At 40.9% G+C, this 27917-nt stretch overlaps 1 protein-coding gene and 1 long non-coding RNA gene across 10 annotated transcripts in view; one reads left to right on the top strand and one right to left on the bottom strand.

The window, feature by feature from the left end:
- GLRA2 (glycine receptor alpha 2) overlaps window positions 1-10886 on the top strand; it is a 121496-nt gene extending 110610 nt beyond the window's left edge. For all 7 annotated transcript variants that reach the window (XM_064407641.1, XM_064407644.1, XM_064407645.1 and 4 more), the window contains one exon: window positions 9367-10886. In XM_064407641.1, coding sequence (XP_064263711.1) covers window positions 9367-9645 — 279 coding nt within the window. In that variant the 3' untranslated portion in view covers window positions 9646-10886. The remainder of the gene's footprint in view (window positions 1-9366) is intronic.
- A 3490-nt stretch (window positions 10887-14376) lies between these two features.
- Window positions 14377-21179, bottom strand: LOC135293464 (uncharacterized). 3 transcript variants are annotated; one of them, XR_010355581.1, is made up of 3 exons: window positions 20997-21179; window positions 15344-15483; window positions 14377-15250 (listed from the first exon to the last, which is right to left on the bottom strand). It is a non-coding gene; the product is annotated as an uncharacterized LOC135293464 (long non-coding RNA). The 3 variants fall into 3 exon arrangements; XR_010355582.1 differs by lacking the exon at window positions 20997-21179 and adding an exon at window positions 17831-18198; XR_010355583.1 differs by lacking the exon at window positions 20997-21179 and adding an exon at window positions 15805-16026.
- Between the last annotated feature and the right edge of the window lie 6738 nt (window positions 21180-27917).

The raw sequence follows: 27917 nt of genomic DNA, 5'->3' as shown, positions 1-27917 counted from the left end.
CAGGGGAAAATCTAGTGTAAAAGTTAGAATTTTGATAAGTTATTAAAAATTAATAATTAATAAATTCTCAGGAGAGTGCCCTTAATCTTAAAATAGAATAAAATTTTCTCACTAGGTGAACTTGCCACTAGCTAATGCCTTCAGGGAATACATTAGAGGACTAGATTAAGTAGTTGCCCACATCTATATGTAGGTATATATATCTCCATGGATGGGTGCATGCAGACTGTGAGTGTGTGTGTGTAATACCGTAAAACTATCTAACACATTTTAAATGAAATATTATTTAATTTCAATTGTATGCATACTTCCAATGACCTTCTATAATTTGTGGACTTATTACTTATCAGATGAGAAAAAAACACTCCAACAATTCCATGTAGAGATTGCACTGTCAAGTTGCTGTAGCATTGAGTGTCATTGATTTTTACCTCATGATGAATGTTTATTTTCCTGAGAATAAATAATACCAGAATTTTATAGAGCAATCCTCACAGAAGCAAATAAAAAATGAAAATGCAGAAGTCTATATGTGTAGTAAATCTCTAATACATTCAAACAGTCAAGATGTTTCTAAGATGCAACAATTTATTTTGGAAACAAGTTTGAAGGGCAGATAACTGGCAAAGTTATTTTAACCCAATGACGCTTTGGGTTAAAATGCAAGAATAGCTAGAGAAATCCAGATTGAGATCTTGACTAACAACGAGAAATAAATTATATGGAAAGCCAGAAAGGGTAACTTGTGTAATAGAAGATAAGGAAATGAAACCAACCCCAGAATATTATTTATTGGAAGCCTGGTATTAAAAACTGATAACTGGAAAAGAGAGTCTTGTCCCTTCAGGAACAAAAAAACACCCCAAACAAAAAACAATTAAACAAACAAAATACCCCCCACAGCCTCCCCTGACTAAATTTATAAAATTTGCATGTGAACACTTTAAGATTATTCAAATATTCTTGACTATTTTTAGCCACAGAATTTAAATTATTAATGTAATTTGCAATATTTAATTCATTTTATTCAGTATTTACATGAATTGAATGCATTAATGTCTGAGAAAGCCCTGGTAAACTCTGTCTGCATTTGCTGGGGTTCGTTCTGGGTGTTCATTGTAGAAAATGGCTTGAAGGTGAGAGTCCACCACCAGAGAGGCAAACAGCCTTTTTCTCTTCCTTCCCTTTGCCTGTCCCCTTCCTGTGCCCCTTCCTGGCACCAGGCAGATCTCAGCCGGGTGTAGGGATGCCACAGGTCCCAGCACTTCATCCCCACCCCTGGCCCAGGCGGGGAGGTCAGTGCCTGCAGGGAGGCTGCACCTCAGCCCCAAGGAATGGGGGAGCTGAGAAAATCAAAGCCTGAGCCATCAAACAGGCCAGCAATATGCTGTTCTAGAGGGTAATCTGCATCAATCCCATCATGAGTGCTGTTTATGGGGCTTGTGTAGACATTTATTTATTTTTTTGATTTTGGCTGACTGGCTAATGAGGTACTCTGAGATGGCACAGCCAGGACATGGGAGTGGTCTAGCAAAATCTCCTAGAATAATTGCAGTTAAGGAAGAGGGCACTGAGAAATTCCCCAAAGTATTTAAATCTTCTTTGAGAAAAGGACCATGATGGGAAAATTCTGTGTAGAGGGTAGCTCAGACATCTGTGACCTGGGCTATTTGGGCAGGGGTGTCCCACATGATGCTCTGGCAGTTCCCCCATGCCTGTCACCCACCTGGGGACACTGTGTACCCTTGTCCTGTGATATTGACCCTGCACCGGGTTTTAGGGAGGGAGAGAACTCTGAAGCCTGAGGCTCAGGCTTGAACATTGCTGAATGGAGGAAGGTGAGAGTCTGCTCGTCTCTCCTGACATAGGCATCTTGCAGAAAGCAAGAGAAAATGGAGTAAGTGAATTTTAGGTACATTTCCATTGGTGTTTCAAGGTTGTGATCTAAAATTTTAGGTAACGTAGTCTTGCTTTTTGTTGTTTAGTTTGATGTGCCCATTAACAGTTATTTCATGTTCTAGCTGAAATAGTCACGTATTTAAACACCAGCTTTGCATTTTACTCAGCCTTGCATGCAGACAGAATGAGCAGAAGTCAGTTGCCCTTTATCCAACAGATTTCTGGTCAGAGCAGATTATCCTTCAAATCTAGGTCACCAACATGTATTTGTCTGATGTAAAGCAGAATATGTGCCATTCCCACTGATAAAGTGGCCAACCTCTTCTTTCTTTGGAGTGAGACTGGCAGCAGTTACCCAAGCAGTCAAGTCTCCAGACTTTACTGTCCTGAGGGAATTTAATATCCAGTCAAATTATACCTATAAGACTCACAGATCACTATATGTGAATATTTTAAGGCATAACTTTCATTTAAAATAAAGGGAAACAAGCATTCCTGTGTCAGGAATCAATCTACTGTTTTTTAGGAGGAATGACTTCTATCATAACATTTATGGTGCTTTGCAAAATAGTAGGTCATCTGGTTCTCCCTCTCCTAAGATGAAAACATTCATTATATTATATATAAAACTTGAAATTAAATAAGGAATTTTCATAAATTGTGTTGGAAAAATTTAGAGGCAGAAGCCTTTCTTTACTAAGAAAAAGTGGGTTTTTTTGGTTTTTTTTGGGGGTTGTTTTTGTTTGTTTTTTGTTTTTGTTTTTGTTTGGTTTTTTTTTGTAACAAACCACTCACCCTTACCAACTGTATAATCTTTAATATTAAAATAATTTTTGAAAAAAATAAATTTTACTTATAGATATTTCAAGGCAGGAAAATATTTTTGCTCACAACATGTTTAAATTATGTTACTCCTTCAGTTGGATAAGTTCAACTCCTACTTGAAAAGGGCGAAGCCGCATTAACTACCATTTCATTATTGCATTAACAACAGTTCACTTGCTGTTCTTACGAGCTACGTAAGTAAATCACTCATGCTTCAGAGACATTTTTGCTGTTTACTGGAGACAGAACATACTACCAAACACAAGCTTCCAAAACAAGCCTAAATTTATCCATTGGAATCCCTCACCAAAGACAACAATGACCAATTTCCCTTCCATTAATTCAAATGTCTATTTATAATGCAAGGTCTCTTTTACTTGGACTCCATAAGGCATGAGGGTTCAAATGAGAGCAAAGGCAAACCTCAGTGAGCAGGAAAATCGTTGTTAAGAGAGGCAGGGACAGGGTGAATGCTACTGTCACATGCAGAATGATGGGTCCTGATGGAGTGCCATCTTGCAGTAGGATTAGTCAGACACTGTTTATGTTTCTGATTAAACATCTTGGTGAATATTTAGGAAAAAATGTATTTAAACCAAATTCTGAGAAGTATTTGGTCTATACTTTGGGCAGGATTGAAGTGAGAAGGTGACAATTTTACATCACCTTCTGCTCCTCTCAAGTCCGGATTCAGAAGGTGTGGGAATGACATCTGGCATAGGTGAGCTGGCATCCAGACCTTTTCAGACTGTAAGAAATCAGAGAAGTTTGTCAGCATCCTGTGATATCACCTTCCAAACACAGCTTTTCTAAGATGTGAAGATCTCATCTCTTTTCTTCTTCCTTATGCAAAATAAAAGGCCTTTACCATCCTTGGTGCTCCTCTTTGTATTTTATCTACTTCTGCTATGTCTTCACTAGGCTTGAGTGACCAGAAATACCTATTGTGTCCAAAAACTGATTGCTCTATGAGTAGATAAAATGGCAGAATGGCATTTTCTGTTTTGTTTGCCCATTTCCTGACTGCTATTTAGCAGAGGACTGATGTCAGAATCATATATGTAGTAATTTCCCAAATTCACAAACAAGAAAAAGAGAAAAACAACAACACTTTGAGCCCACTACTATTTATGTGTAATTAGGGTTATCTTTGCAATGCTTTACCTTGCACTTATCAACCCTTTATTTCATTCACTGCTCTTTTCTTACTTAGTCACTCATCTTTTAGAATCCTTCTGGAAAGCCTGGCTTAGCTTTGCCTGCTTTGAATATCCTGTTTCACCTGTGTACATTCCCTTGGGACCCTTTGTCCCAGCTTATTTATAACTGAGTTCCTTCTGAGTGCTTCTCACACAGATTCTCAGAGATCGCCTCCAGTGAATCCCCCAGTTATGAGATCGATCATTTACTGCTAAACTCCATTACTGCCTTTTAAACAGTTAATCTGTGAAAGGACCTTCCTTCTCATCTCCTCACAATTGAATTGAATTGAATTGAATTTTTTAAGAGGCTTCTGTGAGGAACCAAAGGGATTTGAAAGTCCAAATGTGCTTCTCAGCTGAACTATCTTCGTCCACATACTCAGTGACTCCTGAGAACTGAAACCATGTAAGCATGACTGTCTGCAAACCCACACCATGAATTATGTAAAGTATGAGAGATGGGAGGTGTTTCAAAGTCGTAAAGATGATTTAAGAATGAAATCTCCAAAGATATTTTGGTGTCCACTCCCTAATGATTCCATTTTGCATTCAAGTCTGAATTGATTCTGGGCTTCTAACTTTGTGCTTATGAATACCAAAAGGAAAATTTCTCTGATGTTCTCTATCCTATACCTAAAATTAATCATCTGCGTCCTTGAAATTTAATTAAACCAGATAGTCTTTTAAATAGTTTTTCCACCATATGTTGGAAAAAGAGTAGCAAAATTAAAAGAATAAATCACATCAGAGAGTAAATTAAATACACTGTTTGAAGCCAGCCTCTCTCTCATTTTCCTCATTGTTAAAACTTAGTCAATGCTGACAATAAGCATTTAAAAGTGGTGGGGACAAAGCACTTCAAAATGCATTGTAGTGAAAGCTGAGCATGGAAGGCATTGAATGGGCTAGATTTTCTAAAGTGTTTTTCCTATTTCTGATTGCTTTGGTGTGAAACTGGTAGTATGAAATACATTATACCCCTGCTGGAGTAGAAATAAAAGCTTTACAAAAATGAAAAATGAAAAAAGAAAAGAAAACCATTTCAGAAGTATTACCCCCATTTATATGTTGCTTACTCTAAAACTAAGTCAAGAGAATTTAATGCCATCAATTTGTAAAGCACAAAAAAAATCACTGAATTCATAAAGGATAATTAAAAAATGAGAAAAATATGTAATTCTTGTTTAATGAAAATTGTTTAATGCCAATACCTAAGCCTGTTCATTATGTCATCCTAAGATAATAGTCATAAATTTACATTGTTGAAAAAGCATCTATAGAAAGTATTTTCCCAAATCTCAGGAAATATAATTAGTTTTCAATGGATAATTCTTCTAAAAGATTCAGGGTGTGAACATCTGAAAGAAAACTATCAAAAGAACACTTTCTTCTTCCTATTAATTATTTTCTGTTTCTCATCCTAGTTTATGACCCTTTCCCCTATGCCTTAAGGACAGATGGAGTTGTGACTCTATTTTATGTAACATCTAACTTCACATCCCTTTAGAAAGAGAAAGTTAATAACTTCAATGGCAGTGGATTCTGCCACTCCAGTTGATATCCAGTGGCTTCCAGCTGCTCTTTGATTTTGGTTTTAAAATCTGTAAACATGTAAATAGTCTGGGAGGAGATTCTGTCCAGTTTAAAATTAATATGTTTTAAGTGTAGTCTGATTAAAATAATGATGGAGATGTTTGAAAAGTCATTAGGACTGCTTTAGCAGTGACTAAACTAGAGGGGAGGTTGAAGGCTGTCAGTGGATGAGTGTCCATGGTAGATATGTCAGAGGGTAGGAGCTGAGCATGGCCTTGAGAATGAAAAGTGACTCTGCAGCCCCAGCAGAAGGTACCCAAGGTAAGGTGTGCAGCAGTTCACCAGCCCTCTAGGTCAAAGGAAGACATGTTCACTCCTTAAGGGAAAGCACTTTAGGTCAGTTCTTCATCTCACATTTTGAATTATACTTTTAAAAAGGTTCTTTATTCTTTTGTGTATAGTATATAAATTTGTTTTTCTTTCTCTGTGACTATTCCCCCAAGTCCTTTATATATAACAGGATGTTGGAAGATTATCTGAAATGTCAAACACTAGTTTTGTCATAAGATTATTGTGGTTTAGAGACAGGTTTTTTTAACTACATCCGTAATGCTGAAGTAAATGAGATGGGGGATTTTATTGTTCCTGAGGCCAGGTATCACCACATGGCTCAGGATGGTAGTGTGGGGCATCAGCCCCCTGTAAGGCAGATTTGTCTGGGAGAAAGCTTTTCGGTATGACCCACCCCAGAGTGAGCTAACCCACAAGCAGCATGGACAGTGAAATTCCAGCAGCTGGGCTGATTCCCCAGCTCCCCTCAGCAGTGTGGAGCGAGCCTTTCTGTCCCCTCTGCTCATTTTGGGTGGAACCAGTTTAGGGGCTCAGAGGGCCAAAAGGACACAAGCCCACTGCTGCAGTCTCGTGGCAAAAGTATCTTCTTAGCACAAACATGTGGATCTTCATATCTCTAGGGTTTCATTGTTAACTTTCAACCCTGTTGGCCACTTTCATTGGAAAGGGCAGAGTTCTCACCACCCTGAGGTCTTTCAGGTGATGTCTGCTCAGGTGGGAGAGCTCTGGTGGGTCAGGTCTTGCCTGTGAGAGCTGGCAGTGCTCAGAGTGCAGGCACGGGCCAGGCTGCAAAGCTCCTTCAGCTCCTGGGGGATTCTCCTGTTAAAAATCCCGTGGTGGTTATGGAGCTGTGGCATCTCCAGGGCTGGAGGTGGTGCTGTAAGGGCTCTGGCTTTCCTTGCTTCTGGTGGCACTTAACAGATCCCAACAGCTACGGCTTGGGTGGTGTCTCTAGTGCTGTGTTTGTGTAAATACATAATTTCAGGCATAGTAACAAGTGCATATAGCAAGACAATGCTGTTCTCCTAACTGATTAGTCTTTGGAAAAGGTTTTTTCTTTTTTTCTGATAAAGGTTAAAAAAACCCTACATAATTTTTTTTTTTTTTTTTTTTTTTTTTTTTTTTTTTTTTTTTTACAACCAGCAAACAACTCCATGTTGGGAAAACAGTAACAAACCAATCCAGAGATCTATTAGGGAAAAAGAGATTAAAATCTGTTCAAGCAGAGAAGGAAACTGACCATGTATCACTCATACCCTCATACCCCAGGTGAATGCTGTACCTCTTGTGCCCAGGGTAAATCCCATCTGCTGTAGTCCTAAATAAAAAAATAACACGTGTCCTGAACATGCTTCCCCATGGCTTCTGTGAAAAAGAAGTGGCACAGACAATTGTCTGGGTTGGAAAAGCAGGACTCTAAATCCCATTGGGACATAAGTGGCTCCTTATAGTTAAGGGTTGGGCGCTGAATACCTAAAATAATTTGATTTAAACATCCCTGTGCCTAATGTTAGATGGCTTCCCACTCAAGTTGCTACAGTGTAAGCTCAAAAGGAAGGCTGTGACATTGAAGATGAATTGCTCAGCCCCATGTGACAAAGCTGTGATCCACCAGGGCACAGTGGAAGTCAGGACTCTTCAAGCTGGCGTTGAGCTTAGTACTTTTTCTTCTTCCCACAGATCTCTCAGGAGCAACAGAAATTAAATTTTTTAAAAATGAATGAAGTACATATGGCAACACAGCTGCTGAAAATCTGTTACCCTTTTTAATCACCTCTCATGTCCTGGGCGTGCATTTTATCCTTCAAACTCAGTGAAATGAAAAACACTGAGGGGAGGGCATCTCCCTGTATTATTGGGGGACTTGGTAGTGTTATTAAGTCATTAAGTCATGTCAGAGAAGCCTTGCCTAATAAGGCTATCCAGAACTTAGGTCTCAGTGGGTTTATCTTTAAAATACTTTACATACTTATAATCACTAGGACAAGCAGGGTTTTCACAGAGGTACTGCAAAATGCAAATAAATAAAATTGAAAAAGGAGAGGACCATCCTTTTTCTTAATGATGGTGAACTTTGGAGATGGAAAGGTTGTAAGCCCTGGATCAGTGCTCAAACAGCCTTGCAATGATGCAATTTTCCACCTGCTTCTGGATACACTGTAGAATAGACCTTCGTGCTGAAGTGACAGGGTCTGCAAAGCACTGTTTACTGCCTACCCTCCTTCCATAAGCATTCAATGCCATAAGCAGTCAGAGTGACTATTTTTCATTTGGTAGCCTTGAATCACGCTACTGATTATTCGCCTTTGCGTGTCAGCTCCAAGGTAAGGACAGCAAGTTAGGTGATATATTCAATTCCAGTCCTGGAGCTGGGGACAGAGAAAAATGCTGCTATTGAAAGAGGTTCTTCTGTGAAGGAGCAGTGATTTACATTCTGAATAGGTACAAATTATCCTCCCTTCCCACCCCCAAGTTCAGCCAATATGCTCATTATTAAATATCTTGGTGCTGTGGTGCTTTTTTCCTTGCAGTTTTTGATTTTCTGTTAAGTTCAGAAGGCTGTGGTTTGGTAAGAGATATGAGGATATTAAATATCTCTCCTTATCAGCCCAAGAAGTGGCTATTTTCAGTCAACAGTGAAGCATCTGTCAGTCAAAGAAAAGGTCTTTAACTAGAACAAGTTCCTGAACTTACAATTCATCCCTGCTGGAATGAAAAAGAATAGAGCTGCTTTGTCTGTTGGTTTTGAATCCTTCATGGAGAGCTGCCAGCAACTGTTAACTTGTGTATTATTGTTCTATCAGACAGGAGAAACATCAGGGAGAATTTACCAGCACAGTCACAAGCCTTTCATCACTCAGTTATTATAGTGATAAAGTTCAGTGGTAGTTACCTCTCCAAAAACAAATATCACCCACTCAGACAAGAGAGAATGGATTTCTGCAGGGTGATGCTACATTAGCTTGTGCTACTGCCACAGACTCCCAGCTACCACTAAATCCAAGTGCCCAGTGCACTTTGAGGTACTGATTGTCAGAGCAATCCTGTGAGCAAGGAGGGACCATGACCTTCCCTTGTTTCCCAGGTTTGAGATGGAGCTGTCAGGCTGCTGTGAGGCTGAGCAATGGAAACCCCCCAACATGAACTTGGACCCCTGGATATCTGGGTCATTCAATTCAGCCCGGTTGGAGCAGACACCCTGCTACCAACATGACCATGTTTCCTCCCCACAGAAAGCTCAAGGAGAGCAATATAAACCTGTGGAGTCAAATGTCTTCCCTATAGAGCTGGGATACAGCTTGCTGCTCAGGGAATGTGATTTGGACTAGAAAAGTTAAAGCTAGAAAATTATAGCTAGAAAAATTAAGTCTCGGATTCGCAAACACTGGAAGTCACCTGATTTACATATTTTTAATGTGGGTTTTAACTTCCTGTTTGTCTTTAAAACCCGGACTTTGCTGAGGTGCTTTGGAGGGGTGCACCTCAACTACTCAGCTACATGGCATGCTCAATAGACAGGTGATTGTGTGTTTTATTTGTCCTCTTTATCCTCCAGGAAGACGAAGTTGCTCGTGACAGCCGATTCAATTTCAGTGGCTATGGCATGGGCCACTGCCTCCAAGTCAAAGATGGCACAGCAGTCAAGGCTACACCACCCAACCCAACCCCAGCACCACCAAAGGATTCAGATTCCATCAAAAAGAAGTTTGTTGACCGTGCAAAAAGGATTGATACAATATCCCGTGCTGCGTTCCCACTCGCCTTCCTCATTTTCAACATCTTTTACTGGATTACATACAAAATTATACGGCATGAGGACATTCACAAGAAATAGGCAACTCTGGTTTGCCAGGACTTCTCAGCCAAAGTGATCCACATGTAAATAAACAGCAAAATGTCATTCTGTCATATGGACTAAGGATTTCTTCCCCACTCCCCCAGAACACTGGAGAAAAAATTAGCAAAGAGGAAAAGAAGTGTAGAAGGAAAAGTGATTCCATGACAATTATGCCGTGAGACGAGTCAAGAGGTTCCCCCTATGTACTCCTAGTGTTGTTCTTCCAGATTCAGCATTGATCAGATATCTATAATTGGGGCCAAATTATACCCAGCTTTATCACCAACATATTACCTTTCAGAACAAAAGAGAACCAGAAAACAAACAATTCTCCTAAAACATCTATCAAGAGACTGTGGTGGCTACAGTACAGTGAGTTATAAGAGGACCAAAATTTTTCAGGATAATGTTGCCTTTCTATTTGAAACGAGTCTACTGAGCTACATTCCATGATCATGTCTGTAGGTAGTGGTTTCACCAAGGAGTCCTTTTGTGGGTTGTAAATTATTTCTACTGATAGGGGAGAGGGAAAAAAAAAGGAAAAAAATTTATACTTTACTATCCTTGTGGGTGTGCATTTTAATATTATCTTGCTTTACTAGAATTGTAATTTTGGGGTTGAACTTGTGTGTCATGTGATTTATTTGATAGTTGACACTCCAGAACCAGTGAAACTGCCCGGTTTATTTCTGTTGGGAAACAGTGCACTTACTTAATTTTATTTCTGCTGATTTTTCATGCAACTTGAGGTGCCAAAATGTATTTTACCTATTGTGCTACCCTGTACCACACTACTTAGTAAGAACTTGTTTCCTCAAAGGTGTAGCTCAGTTTAGCATTGAGTTTCTATTATTGCTCTCATTGTAGCTGCAGTCAATAGCTCTATAGGTAAACACAACTTGTTTACAGACCTCTAATTTATATCTTTACTCAAAGTGGCTATCATTTTAAATATCATTAATTAACCTAAGAATTTTAAAACTGTACTGTGATTTTCAGAACCTGTTACCTTTTGGTGCCAGATCTGCGTTATTCAAATCCTTGCTACATGTTTTAAAGTAGAAAATTTAAAAAAAATTTTAAAAAGAGGAAAAAAAAGATGGTATTTTTGCTTACATGGAAGAAGACAACCTGTAACATAAGATGAGTAAAACATTAAAATTTTACACTTGCTGTAAAAGGGTTTATTAAAAAAAGGTATTTGTTCAATTTCAATAAAGCTAAATGTGGTACTAACATTTCTTCACTCTCTTCTTCATTTGCAGCAGCAGCAGCAGCAGCAGCAGGGCTGTTCGTGCCACAGCCCAGCTCTTCCACTGCTCTGTCAGCAGAAAGAGGGTGAAAAGCAGCCTTCTGCTGACATGACTTAGCACACCAAATTTTTCTGTCTATCCTGCAGCAAAGGGACTATTGCAGCCCCTGGGAGTACGTCAAGGACTGTCAGAAGTGTGTCTGGGATATGATGGGAGCATTTGTAGAACATTTGTATGTGCTGAGCCAGGCCAGGGGGAGGAGGGATGCTGCTCCCCTCTCACACCAACCTTGCAGAGCAAGAATTACAGCCCAGCTTCACACGTGCTGTGCCTGGCTTGGGGGTGTCCAGAACTTTCTCCTGGCTTTCTTATGGCTTTACCACTTTGGTGAGCTGAAGGATGCTGAGATGTCCTGTGCCAGGTGCCTCTCGCAGACATGGGAATGACCAATAGTTTAAAAACAAATTAAAACCTGAATTCAGTTTTCTGCCCTTCCCTTGTGAGGCCCAAATACACACACTGTAGCTGCCCAGTACAGGCATTTTTTCTCGCTCCCATAATGAGATGTGGCACTGGGATACACTGAACCTTCAGCACCTCTCACTCTGTTTTTGCCACTGGTCCAGCTTCTGCTGAGAGAATTCAGGTTCCACAGCCCATCTGAGCCTGTATTTGTGTGTTTATGTGCCTGTGTTCCCATCTCTCTCCACGTGGCTGACTGTAGCTACCAGTCTTTGTTCTTCCCCAGAACAGGGGAGGGAATCTGGACGTCGTGACAACTCTGAGTCCTGAACAATAAATTGGTGACAAAAAGCCAGTCGTGCATTTTATCTTCCCATACCCTCCTCTAGCTTTGTAGACTCTTCTGTTGCTTACACTTCTGATGAACTGGCAACATCACCTCCACCTTGTTGAGGCAGGAAATCCAGATGTGACAGCCCCAGAAAGGGGGACAAGTGAGAACTCAAGACAACTATCCAAACTATTCTGCTCTGAAAAACAAGCTTTTGATGCAAATTCAAATATCATAATATATGGTATTTATGGTATCAGATTTGCTTTTATTAATTTTTAAAGTGGAACAGTATTTGATTACAGATACTGTAGTGGAGGAAAAGCCCAGCACAATCCTAGTACCACGAACTGGGGCAGGGTGAAGACACCCAGCTGTAAACCATGTCTGTATGGAAGTTAGGAGCTTCACTGGTATGTAAACATTCAGACCTCACTTTTACTAAACCCTTGTTCCAAACCCAGTTTTTCAAATGAAGGTGTAATGCCAGCATTAATCAGGATTAATCCTCAGTGCCCAGATGTGTGGCAGAGATTCTCATGAATGTCAGAGCCTGCTGCTCACAGCTGCCCCAAATGGCTGCAGCCACAGCAAGAGGAATGCAAACCTACTCTCAGCTGATGGATGTCTTTATGTCCCTCCTGTGGTGAAGCTCATGTGCCTCCAGCATCCACATCACAAATTCAACTGCACTCTTTGCAGTGCTTGGCTATAAGCATTTATCAAATAGTTCACTAAAATATCTTGCTGATCAGAACTGGGGTTTGCTGACAGTATCCACGGGAAGATTGCTCTGCTGTTGCCTTCTGTATAAACTTTGGTCCAGCCATGAGAATAATCTGTGCAAAAAATCTGAATAGATCTCTCTCTCTCTTTTGAAGACAGAATTTAGGGATACATGACAATTATTCAATTCACAGATATTGAAATTATCTAACTAAATTTTGGAAACAATGTGTGCAAATGGACAAGGCCCTCCAAGCATGACAAATAGGAATGGCCACATGATACAGAAAAGTTGCCACGTGCTGGCTAGTGGTCTGTGAACCCTGACACAGAGATGGTTTGATATTGGCTATATATTAAAGAATCTTCTCTCAAAGAACATGGCTGGCATCAGAAACTGGTTGAGAAACTGCCTGCAGATAAAACATAAATTAACAAGGATAGCAGGACACAACTATGCTAAACAAATTCTCAGTAGGGTTAACAGAGAAAAAAAAGACTCAAAAAATGATCACCTTGCACTCAGGGAAGGAGAAGAATTAAATAGTGAAGCTGTTTTATTCCAAGACACCATTGCAAGAGGAAAAAAAAGGCTTAGAAAATAACTCTGAGACAAATAGCCTTTGTGAAACAGGAGACACATCAAGATGGAAGGAGAGAGACCCAGGATTAATTCTGAAGAGATTCCACACACATTAGAATGCTTGCATGCTACAGTTCTAGCTGGTAAAATAAAGTAAGCCCTAGGGCATTTAAACTACTTGCATTCAGTTATAAGACAATTATGATGACTTCTACTTTACCAAGAAAGCTTAAAAAGCTTTAAGCTTTAAAGGATGCAACATCAGGTCAGGTCATTGGGATCCTGTTGTTACAGGCTGGACCTGAGTGATTCAGTAGTCAAGGGGAAATGTTTAGCTATCTCTCACCAGGTGCTGTGATAAAACTTTACTGATAAAAGAGCACTTTAAAAAATCTTTTTACATTAGGAGGAAAGTGAGGGGAAAAAATAGTGCAATATGAAATGAGAAATATCTCTTTGTTACTCTTTCCTGGTTTTTTTCTCTCCATATTTCTTTAGATGGCAGAGACATAATTTGTGATGTACTGAACCAAATGTGGTGTAGCAATAGAGGCTTTTGGAGTAACCAATATGAGATATCAGCAATTCCTAACTGCTGGAGGACAACTCCAGGATATGCAATGAGTCTGGAGTCAGATATTTTCATGTGCTGCAGAGGTGAGGAGTAAGAGTGAACCTCATCCACAGACATTGAGATTTTCTCCCTTTGATTCCATTTTTTGTCAGCATGAGATGTTGAAAGCAGTAGGAAAGGGCTGATGGAAAAATAATGTTTGCCTCCTGCAGGCTGAACTGCTGCAGCTCTTCATCTTTGTACAAACCCGCCTGACACGGGTGGCACAGGAGCTGCTGCCAAACATGAGGCTCCAGCCCAAACTTACAGCCTTTTGTAGCTGATGTTACTGAAAATATTTTGGGAGAATCTGTAATTTGGGATTACAGACATGGGCATTTCCTGGGAAGGGTTTTCACTGGGGTGAAGTGGTGTCTGCCTCAGCAACAGGATTCAGCATCTGCACCAATGCATAAAGTCACATTTTGTGAATTTATTCAAAAGATCTGACTCAGTCCAATAGTGGCATTTCTGTATTTAGAAATACATTTCTAAATACAAGAATAAATATATTTAATGTGTGGTTGTAAAAAGTATATGCACAGCTTTCTTTTTCATTCAAAATTAGAACACAACAATGAACAAAGAAACAAAACATTTGTAAAAATATCAGCTTTGTATTACACAAAATAGTATGAAAATAATTTTATTTAATATATTCATTTTCATTATCTATAATGTAGTAGCTGTGGAAAATTATCTTCTGCCAGACTTTGAAAGTAATTTATTCTAATGATTTTTGGCATAGAAGTTTGCATCTTAAAATGTTTTGGAAAACTAAAAACCAAAACCAAGGCTGCCTAGAGAAACTTCTGCCTGGGAAAATACTCTAAGCAGGAAACATATTTTCTCCCTAAATGCCCCTCACACATTTTTCATTAAAAATCAATCTTCTCTAGTTTAATAGGAAGATAAAAAGAAGATATTTTTGTCATTTAAGATACCTTTCCTAATTTTGCAAGGCAATTGTGAAATATCATCAAATTTAGGGCTTAGCTTCAGAACAAGAGAAGCATCACCAGTTCCAGAAAAGCTCATCTATCCAATTTACTTCCAAATCCAATGCAGTGCTTACTGAAAGCAGAAGGCAAAAAATTCTTCAACAGCTTCTAGATCAGTTTCTTGTAAAGGATTGGTTTCCAACACTAAGCACTAGAAATAATTTGAGAAGGAAAATATTCAGAGTGGATTAGCTCTCTTCCTCTCAGGAGGAATCGAAAATTGAGTCAAAATAAGCATCTCAGATAATAATTAGGAAAACTGACTCTGTGAAATATATACACTCAATTCTTTAAGTTGCCACTGAAATGAACATGCTAATTAATTATCTTTGCTATGGAGAAATGCTGTGAGGCAATATTAGGAAAAAAGTAGTGAATACCAGGGATCCTGATCACATTTTGATTGTGCTAAAAATGGGATTTTACTTGGACAAATTATATAATATCCTCTCTAGTCCTCTGAACAGCTGTACAAATGATTCAAAACCAGCTCCTTCAGATTATCACAAGGCTTGAATCTGATGCCCAGCAGAGCGAATTCCTGTTGTGGAGATGGTGGACAGTGTGTGCCATGCCAGGAAGATGGCAGCTGGATGCATCCCTCCTTTTTCCACAGGAAAATCAGCAAGATCCCTGAGGGTGCACACAGGAAGTATATTCCACAGCAGTGCTTAATGACAATGCTTTAGACAGAGCAGTTGAAGGACTCACAGATTTCCACCTTACCTTTGCTTTGGCATGAATCCATTTTCCCTGAGGTGATGAAGAGTGCTACCCTTGACATGACAGGGTCAGGCCTGTGGCTGGACATGTTTGGAAATCACATTTTTATCACCTGGTTTCCAGACAACACCTTCCCTGTTCTCCTGTTAATGCAAAAAGAGAAAAGAACATGCCACTGTAGGAAACACTGCAGAACTAGAGTCTTTAGCAGGGTTTTCCAGTGAGAAAATGAGAGCACCAATGACTTAATTCACACTGGAGGCACAGCCTCCTGCTCCCTCTGCATTGTCAGGCAGAGATGTTGTGAAAAGGCAGGAGAGTCTGGCAATGAAGAAGATGCCAATGCATGGTTAAAGTTTTCCTCTTAGCCATTGCTTGGAGTTCAAAGGGGACACATGTATGGCTGCATTACGGGGGGACCAAGGAGAGCAGCATGGACAAATGTCTGTGATGAGCTAATTAACCTTTAGAAAAGGAGAGTGAATGCATTTTTCCTGTAATAAGCTGATGAACTCTATCTTTCAGGGAAGATGAGGGACACAATCAATGAGGCTCCTAACAGGGATCTGCCAAAGATGCTCTTCAGAGGAGGGGTGAAGAGCAGGGCTGTTACTGAGTCATTAGCTTAAAAAACAAGAGCTGAAAGAGCTGCCTGCTGCAGGAAAATTGGGTTCTCCTTCCATGTGTATTACATTACATGTAATAGGGCTTTGAAAGCATGTTTTCTGCTTGGAAGAATATCACAAATTTCCACTAATCCATGTAAGAAGCAAAGCTAAAAAAAGAGAAAGTATCTTTTTCTTGGCAATTTTTCCTTGTAGTGGCTCAAGTCAAAACCAAGAGAAACTTTTATGCTGACCTCAGATGTAAGTCAAGCTGTTACAGGTTGATGGTGAAAGTTTCAATATGGGCAGGGACTCAGGCTACATCTTGGCTGGCTGCTGCTATGGCACATTTGCTCCTCACTTTGTAGCCCAGTGACTTCATTTTCTTGAATTACCCAATGAAAGGTTCCATCACTGACCCTTCTGGTGTTGCAAGTGCAGTAAGTGAGGTCAGAACTGAAGAATTTGCTAAAGAACATTTAGAATTTCAATGAAATTTTCCTCTCATCAGAATTTGTGTGTATAATAGTCTTTCAAAGGCCTTTTCAAAGGGACACTGGCAGAGGCTAAAAAGCATTTTAATGTTTCCTTTGATTTATTAACACTTGCTCAGTTTTTAATTTGCAGAAAAGAAGTGCTCTATTAATACCCACAGTAACATTTCACATTAAACATCCTAAATGTGACCTAATCTATTTTTAAAGGAACTAATTCCCATGCATTGGTTGACTTATTCCAGGCATCACCAAGGCTGAAAACATGAGACCTGTTCCTGACATGCAGCAAGGTTTCCTTGAACAGCTGCACTGTTATTCTGTCTGTAGTTTTCTGCAATAATATCAGTGGGCAGGACTTGTTTTATGTCACTAATAAAACAAAGGAGGTTATTTTATCATAAAGGAAATTTGCATATTTTTTTGCTATAATAGCAGAGAGAATTTCACTGGAAATTAATAGCTTCTGCAAATTGTAAAGCTTGTATTTCATTTGTGCAGCACACACACACACACACACACACACTCTCCTTTAACTTTGCTTCCCTCAATCTTATTGCAGTATTTCTGTGACTGATGTCCCTGAAAATTTCATCTGCTATACAATGCTAGCTAGTGTGGTAGCACAGATAAATATCTACCTTCTTTTTCTCTGACCTAGATGTGGAAAAGGTCCAAAAGTTATCTTTAGCCTGATTAATCTAAGTCTGATCTGCTAATATGCTGCCATGGATTAAATATATATGTATGTCATCTGAAACAGCTGAGGCACAGCTCAGGCATCCTGTAAATGGCAGTACTGGGATGTACCTGCAGTGGGTTTTGCTGAGCAGGCACTCTGCCCAGTGCTCTCTGATGAGGTTTCTGGGTCACATCTGAAGACTTCAGCAGGAAATGTGGTTGTGGTTACTACTGATGGACATCTTTTCTGCAACTTAAAATTCGAGCTGATCTTAATAGATCGCAAGGGAAACATGCACTACAAGGGGAGGATCCTTTAACCTCTCCTCTGTGTGGTGCTGGCACAAGAGCCACAACAATGCAGAAGGCCACCAGAGGCCCCTGTTGCAGCTGGGGAGGGTCTCCCTGGCACTGGTGCTTGTGGAATCAATCCCCACCTCCCAGACATCCCACAGGGCATAGAGGGGCTGCCTTGCAGCAGCAGAAGGGTCAGGGGACACCCAGACCCCACCATCAGCAATGGTCACCCTTGGAGCAGGCCAGGAAGGGGCTACTTTACAAGTGCTTTATTCTCCTCACCATGGCTTGATCAAATTGTCTCTTCAAGGTTGCCCAAGCCCTAATGTTCACACTTCAGTTTTCAAGCTGTCCTGAGGTGACCTCATGGTTGCACTCTGGTGCCTTTTGCAATTTTATCATGCACATCTCACCTCTGGTCACTCCCTGGGATGGGTGTTCTACCTGCCCTCCCTTTTCACTAGCTATTCTCCCTTCAGGCTGGGCAGAAGAAGTGAGCCAGGTCCTCTGTGAAATTAGAAAAATGGAGAAAGAAACCTTCCTGCCAACTCCAAACCACCCAGAGAGCTGCTCCCCAGCTCAGCCACACAGGCTCCCTGTGAGCTGATGAGGCTGCAGCTCTGTGTGTGCCAAAACCCCAAGAGTAACTGGAAGGCAAAAGGGAGCAGATTTTGGAGACACCTCAAAAAACATCAGAGACTTCAGGACAGTCCCAACAGCAAAAGGAGAACTGAAAACAGAGAGAAAGGATCCTCTTGCTCGTTTCAGTGGTGATATGAGTAAAACAAGCAGATCTCCACCTCTCCAAGGATGTTGTCACCAATTGATGTTTTTAATGAAAATTGCCTGGCAGATCCCCAGTATCAGCTACTCATTCAGAGGGGCTTTTCTATTATTACGACAGTCAGCTGGGAGAATGGCCAAAGTTTATATTATCTCCATTACCAGCTAGCTTTAATGGTACTGGAGAGAATCTTTGATTTTTTGGATGTATAACTGCATCCTTTGGACACTACTCCAATATTCTTCTGTTTCAAGAAGGCCAGCACTGGCCCCTCAAAAGAAAAATTAAAATTCTAGACTGAAGTAATGAAAAATCAAGGTTTGAATGACCTTAAGAGACTGCAAGATCTACTTTGGCCTCTAAGGGACTGGCTGAAGATGGAATAATGGGTGTGTGTCCCCTGGAACCTCCTCTTAGTTCTGCTCTGTCTCATAGCAAACTTTTTTGTCATCCACAGCATTTTCTCATTTATATATCCCCATAAGAAAAAAAAAATCAGTTTCTCCCCACAGAAACTTGCATCATCTTTACTAACTTTTCCTGTCTCGTGGGGGTTTACAAAAGCAATTGTTAAGTTGTAAAACAAAGTCATTCAGCAAATAAGCAGTTTGCTACAGAAAGCACCATTCAGCTTTTTGGTCTTGAATATACAGGTGTTTATCTAAGCTATAGAGCATACTTGATTGAAGAGTTTCTGAAACCCCATTGTTCCTGCTAATTCCTGTAGAATTGTTATTTTCCAAACTACTGCATCTTTATTCCAGAGGAGTGGCTTACTCCTCTGGAATAAAGAGAGGAGTAAGAATTTTTTCCCTCTTTTTTAATTATATGTTTCCAATTATGATCACTGGGCTTCAAGGACAAAGGAGTTTTTTTATTATTATGCTTTTCATGCATCATTGGAGCACCTAAAGAGCTTCCAACAGATTCAGAAAATCAGGCTGCCTGTAGTGAATGAATTCTTCAAAAACAGTGATATTATTAGCTCTTCTGTGTCATTGAACAGACAACCTAAATGCTAAAACCAGAAATTTCATTAAAGATTAAAGAAATATCATTTCATGTTTCACCTGCTCCATTAATATCAAATATGAATTCTATCTTTCATGACACAACTGAAGTGCAGTGTAAGATTTCAGATATAGCATTATTTAATCTCTTTCAGAAAAAGGAAAAAAAATGTTCAAAATCCTTGAAGAGCTATGTCTGAGCATGACAATATGCTTTGTCTGACCATTTCAAGTCACTAAAGAATATCTTGGCCTTGTGATTTCTCAGTACCTCCTGTTCTTCATGCACCACTTGAAATATGTTAATGGAGACATAACTTTCAGGAAATGCTAAGCACTATATTATTCTCAGAGTCTGAGACCTCCAAAGACTTCTCTGCAGGAATACCCAAGAAGAGGCATTCAAAATCACTAAGTGCTTTTGGAAATCTCAGTGTTGAATATTATGATCAAACTACTTTTACCTGGAGTTTTTCCTGGCCACTTACTTGCAACTTTTTACTTCTTCTCACAAAGAGTAGCTTTCTGAGTATCTGAGTTTCAGACTCCTGGCCTTTTCACCAGAGGCCAAAACCCCTGGGGCCACGGTGAGTTGTATTTTATAGCTCAGCAGTAAGAAGAGGACTGTAAAAGTTGCCTTAACAGAAAAAAAACTGGGAAAGATGCCTGTCAGACATTTTTCTAAGAGCAGTATCATAGCAAAAAGGAAAGTTCAGAAGGTCATTCCACCATGTTAACATTCCCTATGAAAAAGGACACCAGAATCTTCCCAGAAAACACATCCCCATTGTTTCTGAATAAATTTCAGTAGAGGCTTTCAGAAGACTATCAATGTTCAAAAGAGAAACTGTCCCACAAGCAGAGTGTAGATCCCAGTTTTGTCCCCTTCCTGGAACTGTGAATACATATATTTGTCACACCAGTCCCTAGGTCCTCTAGCAGGAGCCATGGGATGCTCTACCACAGTTCTCCATGTCACCAGTTTTTGCACTTTTCCTGTGCTTTAGACCCCTGCTTTCCCCAGTGGCACATGCTGGTGTCAGCATAGGGCAGGCCATGGAGCTTTGAACAGCAGAGAGAAGGAGCCTCCCCTGGGGAAAAAGGAAACCGTCTGACAGGTTGCTTTTGAAATGATTGAGGTTTCCACAGCAGCCCTCTGGAAAACAACACAGCCAGGACGCCTCAGCCAGCCTTTCTCTGCAGGTATCCTTGTCCTGGCTATGGCAGAACTGTACAGCTTTCCAGGCCTTGTGGCCTGTGAAAGAAACTGAGCCTCTATTTTAAGAAAAGAACAGCACTACTAAATAAAATGGAAAAAAGGGTAAAAGCATGCGTTTTTGTGAAGCCACAGCCCCAGGGCAGCTTTACAGAGACTGAGTCTGTGGAGTGCCAGGAGTAGCTTTTAATCCCCATTGTGCTTTGGGAAGTGGTTGCCAGCCCGTGGCTAGGTAGGACCTGACAGGTCTCCTTGTCTCCTCCTCACTACCCTGGCCCATGAGCACATGTCAGATACCACCACCATTCCCCCTTTTGGGCCAGGGTACAGCTGAGCCCATGGGGGCTACCCCATATTTCAGTTTTGGCTTTCCTTCACAAGGTGGGTGCACAGAGAGCTTGGCCCCAGGCAATCCATCCTGCTCCCTTCCCTGAGCCTGTGCACCCCAGGGCAGGGGCCAGCTGTCCCCAAGTGCTCCCAGCTGCCGTGCACACATGGCTCAAAGTCGCCTGGGCAGCTCAGGCAGCACTGCCAAACCCGCAGTGACAGGTTATTGGGCTCCTACAAACCTTAATGCGATGTTTACTGCTCACACTGAAGTGCCACATGGGCTGCAAGCTGTTTTCTCTTGGCTCAGAGCTCGGAGGGAGACAACCCCAGCTGCCTGGTGAGCAGAGACTTCTTCCCCGGCTGCTGACCAAGCAGGGCAGGAGCACGTTTGCTTTTTGTTTGTAGAAAACTCCTGGCAGGGATGCATCAGCTTCATTTCATCTTCTCACAGAAATCTCTTTCCTCTAGGTAGTACATGAGATAAAGGTTTACAGATGAAAACACTCTCAAATGTACAGCCTTAAAAAAAACCCAAACACATCTCAGCTCCCTGATGTTGCAAGGAGCACAGGTATTTTCCCATGGTTGATTTTCTTGGTTGATCCTGGAAGGTTACAAGCATTCCTGCAGCAGCAAATGACCTCTACAACATTTGCTCCCAGCTGAATTCTCCTGGCTGACCTTCAAATCCTTTTACAAAGATTCCTGATATTCTCACTGCCCTGCCAAAAGATTGCTGGGATTGGCAAAGGTCTGGTGAGCTAAGCAGACAGAGGAGAGCAAGTGCAGCTGAGCTCCTCGATGGTCCCAACTTACTTCTCAGCCCACTAATGCTCAGCAGTGCAAACAAGTGGAAAACAAACAGCTCCTATTGGAAGAGGGCTGTGAGCAAACCTAAATTATTTGGGAAAGAGAATCCCTTCAGAGCCCCCTGTTTTCCTGACAGAAGGCAAGCTGAAGAATTGTAATGGAAGGAAAGCTTCCTACTGTGGTTTCTACACTGAGGCTGCCATCATTCAAAACCACAAATTTGGGTTATCCAGAAATTGTTTCACAATCCCTCAACAAATCTTTTAAGTCCTCCTGAAAACTCCATATTTTCCTTCAATAATGTATCAACAAATAATTTTTATTTTATAAGCATTGAAATCTTAGGACTAAAAAATTTAACCTTCAATAGTACTATGGCAGTCATTAAAGAAATCTGAATTCATATTTTGGTAGTCTGAAAAGGTTACATTTAAAAATTTTTTTTTAAGACTTTTTAACCTGCTGATCTGGCAAGATGATGTCATAGGAAACATTATGGATAGGAGCAAACTGGTAAAAACATCTCTCCAAGCAATCTCTCCAAGCAGGGTTAACCTCACTAATTCAATAATAGTGGCAAGTTCAAGCAATTCAATACTGATACAAGCTTAATCACAATAACAACAGCAATGCAGATATACCAACAATAACCTCTCCATGCTGTTCTCCAGGCAGCCAGGCTCTCAGATGACTCAGACAACTTGGGACTCAGATCATGGTTTCAGTGCATTTCATCATGATTTACTGGTTGATTCCCAGGTGTATAAAGCCTCAGGGGTTGTCTGCTTCTTGGGCAACATGCAGGATCCATTTGAATAATCCCAATTTAAACTGCAATCCTTATTTAGGGCCTTCTTTCATGTCAGTACCTGGGACTCTTTCCTTCTGTACTTCAGAGGTTTGAAGATGGCAGAGATGCTTTCAGTAGTGTCTCTTTCCCTCCCCTATTCTGCTGTAGAAGTTAATATTTGGGTATAGAGGAAAAGTAAAACAGCCTCTGAGGGTAATAAATAGGCAGTCAGGAAGGTATAATTTATGTATAGGGAATTCATGCATTCATTTCAGGTCAATACCTAACTGACCTCCTTTTAATTCAAAAAGCGTCGCCCTCGTTGGTATTTCAGTGAGATACCACGTTGGAGAGAACCCAGAAACTCCTTGATGCTTGCTGTCCTTTGGAGAATGGCTAGAAGGACAAACAGGCTCTGAAATGCTGTTGGATGACTTCTTTGGAGCCACTGTCAAAGGACACATTTTCATAATTGATCTAGGAGACTGAATTCTTTCCATTACCACATGAATCCATATAACCCTCTGTAGATCTGGCCAAATTCAGCTTTTGTAATTACATTTTCCAAAGCAGAGTAAGCTTAAATCAATAATTAAACAAAAATTAGTTAGCACTTTTGATTTACTTTGCATTTTTAATGTAGACTTACTGAAAGCTGACATAATTTATGGACATCTCCTTCAAGCATGTACAGTCTAAACTATAATTTAAATGAACTGGAAAAAAAGATTACTTCTATAAGTTGAATCAATATATCATGAATTGGCACACAGCATTAAGCAGGGCAAGTAAAATTGGAAGAAAATTATACATCCTAGAGTACAAGGTGATGTCTGTGTTCTCCAGACCTCAATATCTGCACTTTCCTGAGTGCTGAAGAGTGGAACAATTCTGGGTAACTCAGTAACTCTGGGTAACTCTGCCTTTATTTTTGGAAAAGAAAAACCATCCTTACTTTACCTTGCGGTCTAAGTCTGGGTTGCTCTGACGGACTTTATTTAAAAATCTAATACATGTTTTCTCCCCAGAGAAATATTGAGTTTTCATGAGTTAGGATGCTTTTCTGTTCACAAATTAATATTTTTAATTTTCCTTTTTTTTTTTAAATTCACATTCAGAACAAGTTACTTCATAGTGGTTGGCTCTTATGAGCTTGACAAAACAATGGGCTAGATTACTCAAATTTTTCACACAGTTGTATCTTACTGAAAAAGAGCATTCAGCCATGCCTGAGGAAATGAAATAATAATTTATCTAATTTATTATCAGTATTTACATTTGTTTTGCTATAAGCATAGTCAGGGACAGTTAAATGATATATGGCCCTCTTAAATTAGGCTGCTTCTTACACCTGTGACAAAATCCAAGGCACTTGGTGTAGTGCACATAGGAGTGAGCTTTGATGTAGTGGACAGGTATGATAACAATGCACTGAAACCCATGATCTGGTGACTCCAAGCTGTCAGAGTCATCCGAGAGCCTGGCTGCCTGGGAACAGCACAGAGAGGTTATTGTTGCTGTATCTGCACTGCTGCTGTTACTGTGATTGAGCAGCACCTCGTACCAGTGTTGAATTGCTTGAACTTGCCACTATTATTGAATTAGTGAGGTTAACCCTGCTTGGATATGCCAGCACATAAAGCAATCACAGCTGTGACTGCAATTTAGACATAAACTTTGTGGGTTCAGGGGGAGTAATCTCTGATGATTTTTCCTCTGAATGATTTGCACATTGATGCCTTCTTGGTCTGGTGGTGCCTGCCCTTCTAGACTCATCACTGTGGGCCAGTCCAGGTTCCAGACTCTGCACACCAAGGGATTTCCATTCTTCATTTCTGGCCTTTTACCAGGCAGCAACCAAATTTCACAAAAACCCAGTGTACTGCAAAGTCCACCTGCCACAGAAGGTGCCTGTATGTGGAAAGGCAGCAGGGAGAAATCCTGATGAGTGTCCACTGAACAGAAGTGTGCAGGTAGGAGCAGTTGGGCTCAGTACACCCCTGTCCTGCTGAACAAGAGTAATGGTACTTGAGAGAACAGAGCCAGAGGGTGAGAAAAGTGGTAGCTGGAGGTATCTGAAAGCTGTCGGGGGTGTGAACTGGGGGGTGTGAAGTAATCCTCGCTAGCATTTACATCCAAAGAGCTAAGATAGCAGCCACAGGGAAGACTTCAGCCCACATCCTGGAGCAGCCTCCAAATCCTATTCTTGTGTTTAGATTTCAGTTTAGAAGGTGATTTTCAAAATATATTTAAAAGAAAGTAATTGGAGACTGTTGTATAACATGCATTCAGGATTGCAGAGATAACCTAAATGCTGATATTTTCTGACTTCAGAGTGATTGAATTACCACTCTTAAAACACTCTCTTAATATAGTTAGTGAATGTAATTAGATCACAGCGGCTGGCTTAAAACATCACAACTGCATCACAAGTGGAGATGTTCAGCATAATAACCCCTCATTTCATATCTCTCTGTGCATCAGCCCAGCATGCCTTAATTCAGATTCCCCCCATAATACCCACTGTTGATCCAATCACTTTTCTGAGAGTGCTCTGACATCCTGACAGCAAAAGTAGCAATGTTAGTATCTTATCATTGTCAACAACAGTGTCACAAGAAAGAGATGAAGGTGCAAGACAAAATGCAGTCAGGGGAAGAGGAAAGGTAAGAAACAAAATTTTTGCTCCCACTCATTGTGTGCTTGGCTAAGCAGGTGGACAGGGAAAAAAATTCAAGCAAGCCTGGAATCAAAATATCTACAAGACAAGAATGGAATGAAAATCACGAGTGACAACTATCTTCTCCCAACAAGACACATTTGATGTTGACATGCATGAAGCAATGGAGACCAAGGCTGGCCAGCTCCCATGGCTAATTGGCTCTATCACTGCATGTGCTAAAGATGAGGTGAATATTTTGGCAAGCACCATCTGTGATGAAGACACTTGTCCCCAGCAGCTGGATGCATTATGTATAGGACATGGAATAACCACGGCCTGAGCAGGTACCAACCCAAGTACTAGCAGACTCCCATTCACTTCCATGCCAATAGAGTACTAGCTCCTTTATAGAGAATGCTTTAGTAAGTTAATAAATTAACTAGTTCCTATATATAAGATACTTACCTCTTCTCACATACCTCTGCAACCCGTATATGAGCAAGTAGATAACTGATTTTACATGATCTGAGTCATACTAGAAGGAACTTCCTGAGTTCATCTACTGGATCTTTTTATGCAGCAGCTTGGTGTCCTAAGAAAATGATGCCTGAGAATCCCAGCTTTTGATCCCTCTGGCTAACTGCAATCAAATGTGGTGGTAAGGCCTGTGTTTAAAATACTGTAAAAGATACGTGAAAACTAAGATCTCATGGGAAAAAAATAATCCCTTCATCTCCCTGATGAAGAGTTAGGCAGACTTCAGGTATAACACATACTTGTAACAATTGCTTGCTGCACAACTGGCAGGTATCTTGCCCCCAGACTGAGCTCTCACAAGGGACAGACAAGGAAACTGAAATTACTGTAAAGCAGGGAAGGTCTACAAGTATAAAACCTTATTTCTCCTCACCAGTAGAATAACTGATTTTTCCTTTGACAGGCTACTGAAGGGTCCTACCAATGGCACCACTTGAAGATGAAATAATGAAAAAAGAGTCCATCTCAATGCCTTTTCAGCAAAGAGGCAATCACTCTAAGTAAGCCTGTGTTGTTCTCCCTAAGCCTTTGACCACCTTCAATGCCAGGTAAAGAGGTAGTGCTGATAGCCTCTTGGATTTAGGACTTTGACAGAAAATTAAAGGGCTCCTGGAGAGGGCAGTCAATAGCTCACTGCAGGCAGCAGCCCTACTGCATGAACAAGAAGGACATGTGATATCTCAAATCTGCTTTTCTCTTCAAGCAGCAAGACAGCTGCTTTTAGACAGGTTTAAATCCAATGCCTTAGAAATTCACAAGTCTTCCTCTTCCCAGATGAGCTAGACCAAGATGGAGAAAACACAAAGAAGTAAATTGAAGAAGAGTAACATGAGGGACATGGACATTACACAGAGATGTTGCATTACCTTCAAACCATGCATTATTTACCCAAAGTGTTTATAGTCAATGTTTTATCTCAAAGAAAGGGAAACAATTTCAGGAATGAGAATACTCAGCTGGTTCCTGTAAATAGCCTTAAGTCTACCCTGCAGTGACACCTTGAGGGGAAAACATTAAAAATAAATAACCAGAATGTTCATTTCAAGTCAATGCTAAAGAAACAAGAAGCACAAGACTACCTGGATGGACAGCTGCCTGGTCTCCTGGAGCAGCTCATGACACTGTATGGCTTTATGGCACCAGTCCTGACAAACAGCTTTCTGTTAAGCTGTACTACCTCTCAACTTCTCTTGTACACATCCCATATTTCTAGTCTCACTTTTTCCTCTTCTCCAGAGAAGATACAATTATCTCATGATTTTCAGAAATGGCTCAACATTTGGTTTTGACATTACTTCTTCAACTCAAAATGATCTTACACAAAAAAATGAGGGTTTTTTTCAGAAGAGGCCATTTCTTATTCCTTGTATCATAGAATGAATTGCTTAGCCTCCTGGAGGGTCCTGGAAGGTCCCAGGGTGACCTGGAGGTGGCTTCTGTGGGAGCCTAGTCTGGGCTGGCAGATTTGTTTTGGGGTCAGCCTGGTGGCTGCACCTATAGCGGGGCTAATTTGTTCTGGCCCCTCTTCTACTCACCAACCTTTTCTTTTTTTTGCACATTCAAGACTGGTCGTAAATACAAGTCCTTACAGAAGCTTTCTGTAGACATGACCCAAGAATGGCATCAGAGGTGCTCCTGGAAATGGCCCCCACTTAGAGCTGTGTGCTTCACCTCTGCTGAGTGCAGAGGCAAATGTTTGGGGAAATGTCCTCTCTTTTAGCAAACTACAGTGACCATTGATCTGGGGTGTCCGAGGGATTGTTGCTTATGCAGAAGAGCAGCTGCAAATGATCACTGCTCTTTCCAAAGGGCATTCATATGGAAATAAATCTTCCATATGTGTGAGCTGCACCTCTGTGCTGTGTGCTCAGCACTCGAAATGCTTTATGACACCTCCAGTGGGGCTTTGGTCCAGTGAAGTTCAGCAAGGGCAAGTGCAGGGTTCTGCACCCAAGGGGGAACAACCCCAGGCACCAGCACAGGCTGGGGGCCAAGCTGCTGGAAAGCAGCTCTGCAGGGAAGAACCTGAGAGTCTTGGTGGAGAATAAGCTGTCCATGAGCCAGCAGTGTGTCCCTGTGGACAAGAAAGGCCATGGAATCCTGGGGTGCGTCAGGAGGAGCTTTTGCAGCAGGTCATAGGAGCTGACCCTGCCCCTCTGCACCAGCCCTGGTGAGAATCACCTGGAGTGCTGTGTCCAGTTCTGGGCTCCTCAGTACAGACACTGAGATCCAGGAGTGGGGTCAGTGGAGAGCAGCAGAGGTGATTAAAGGACTGGAGCATTTCTCTTTCAAGGATAGGTTGAGACAGCTGAGCCTGTTCAGGCTCTGCAAGAGATGTCTGAGAGGGGACTTTGGTGTGTT

Source organism: Passer domesticus, chromosome 2 (assembly GCF_036417665.1).
Source record: "Passer domesticus isolate bPasDom1 chromosome 2, bPasDom1.hap1, whole genome shotgun sequence".
Classification (NCBI taxonomy): Eukaryota; Metazoa; Chordata; class Aves; order Passeriformes; family Passeridae; genus Passer; species Passer domesticus.
Note: the sequence above shows the minus strand (reverse complement) of the source record. Positions and strands in the feature narration are given on the sequence as shown.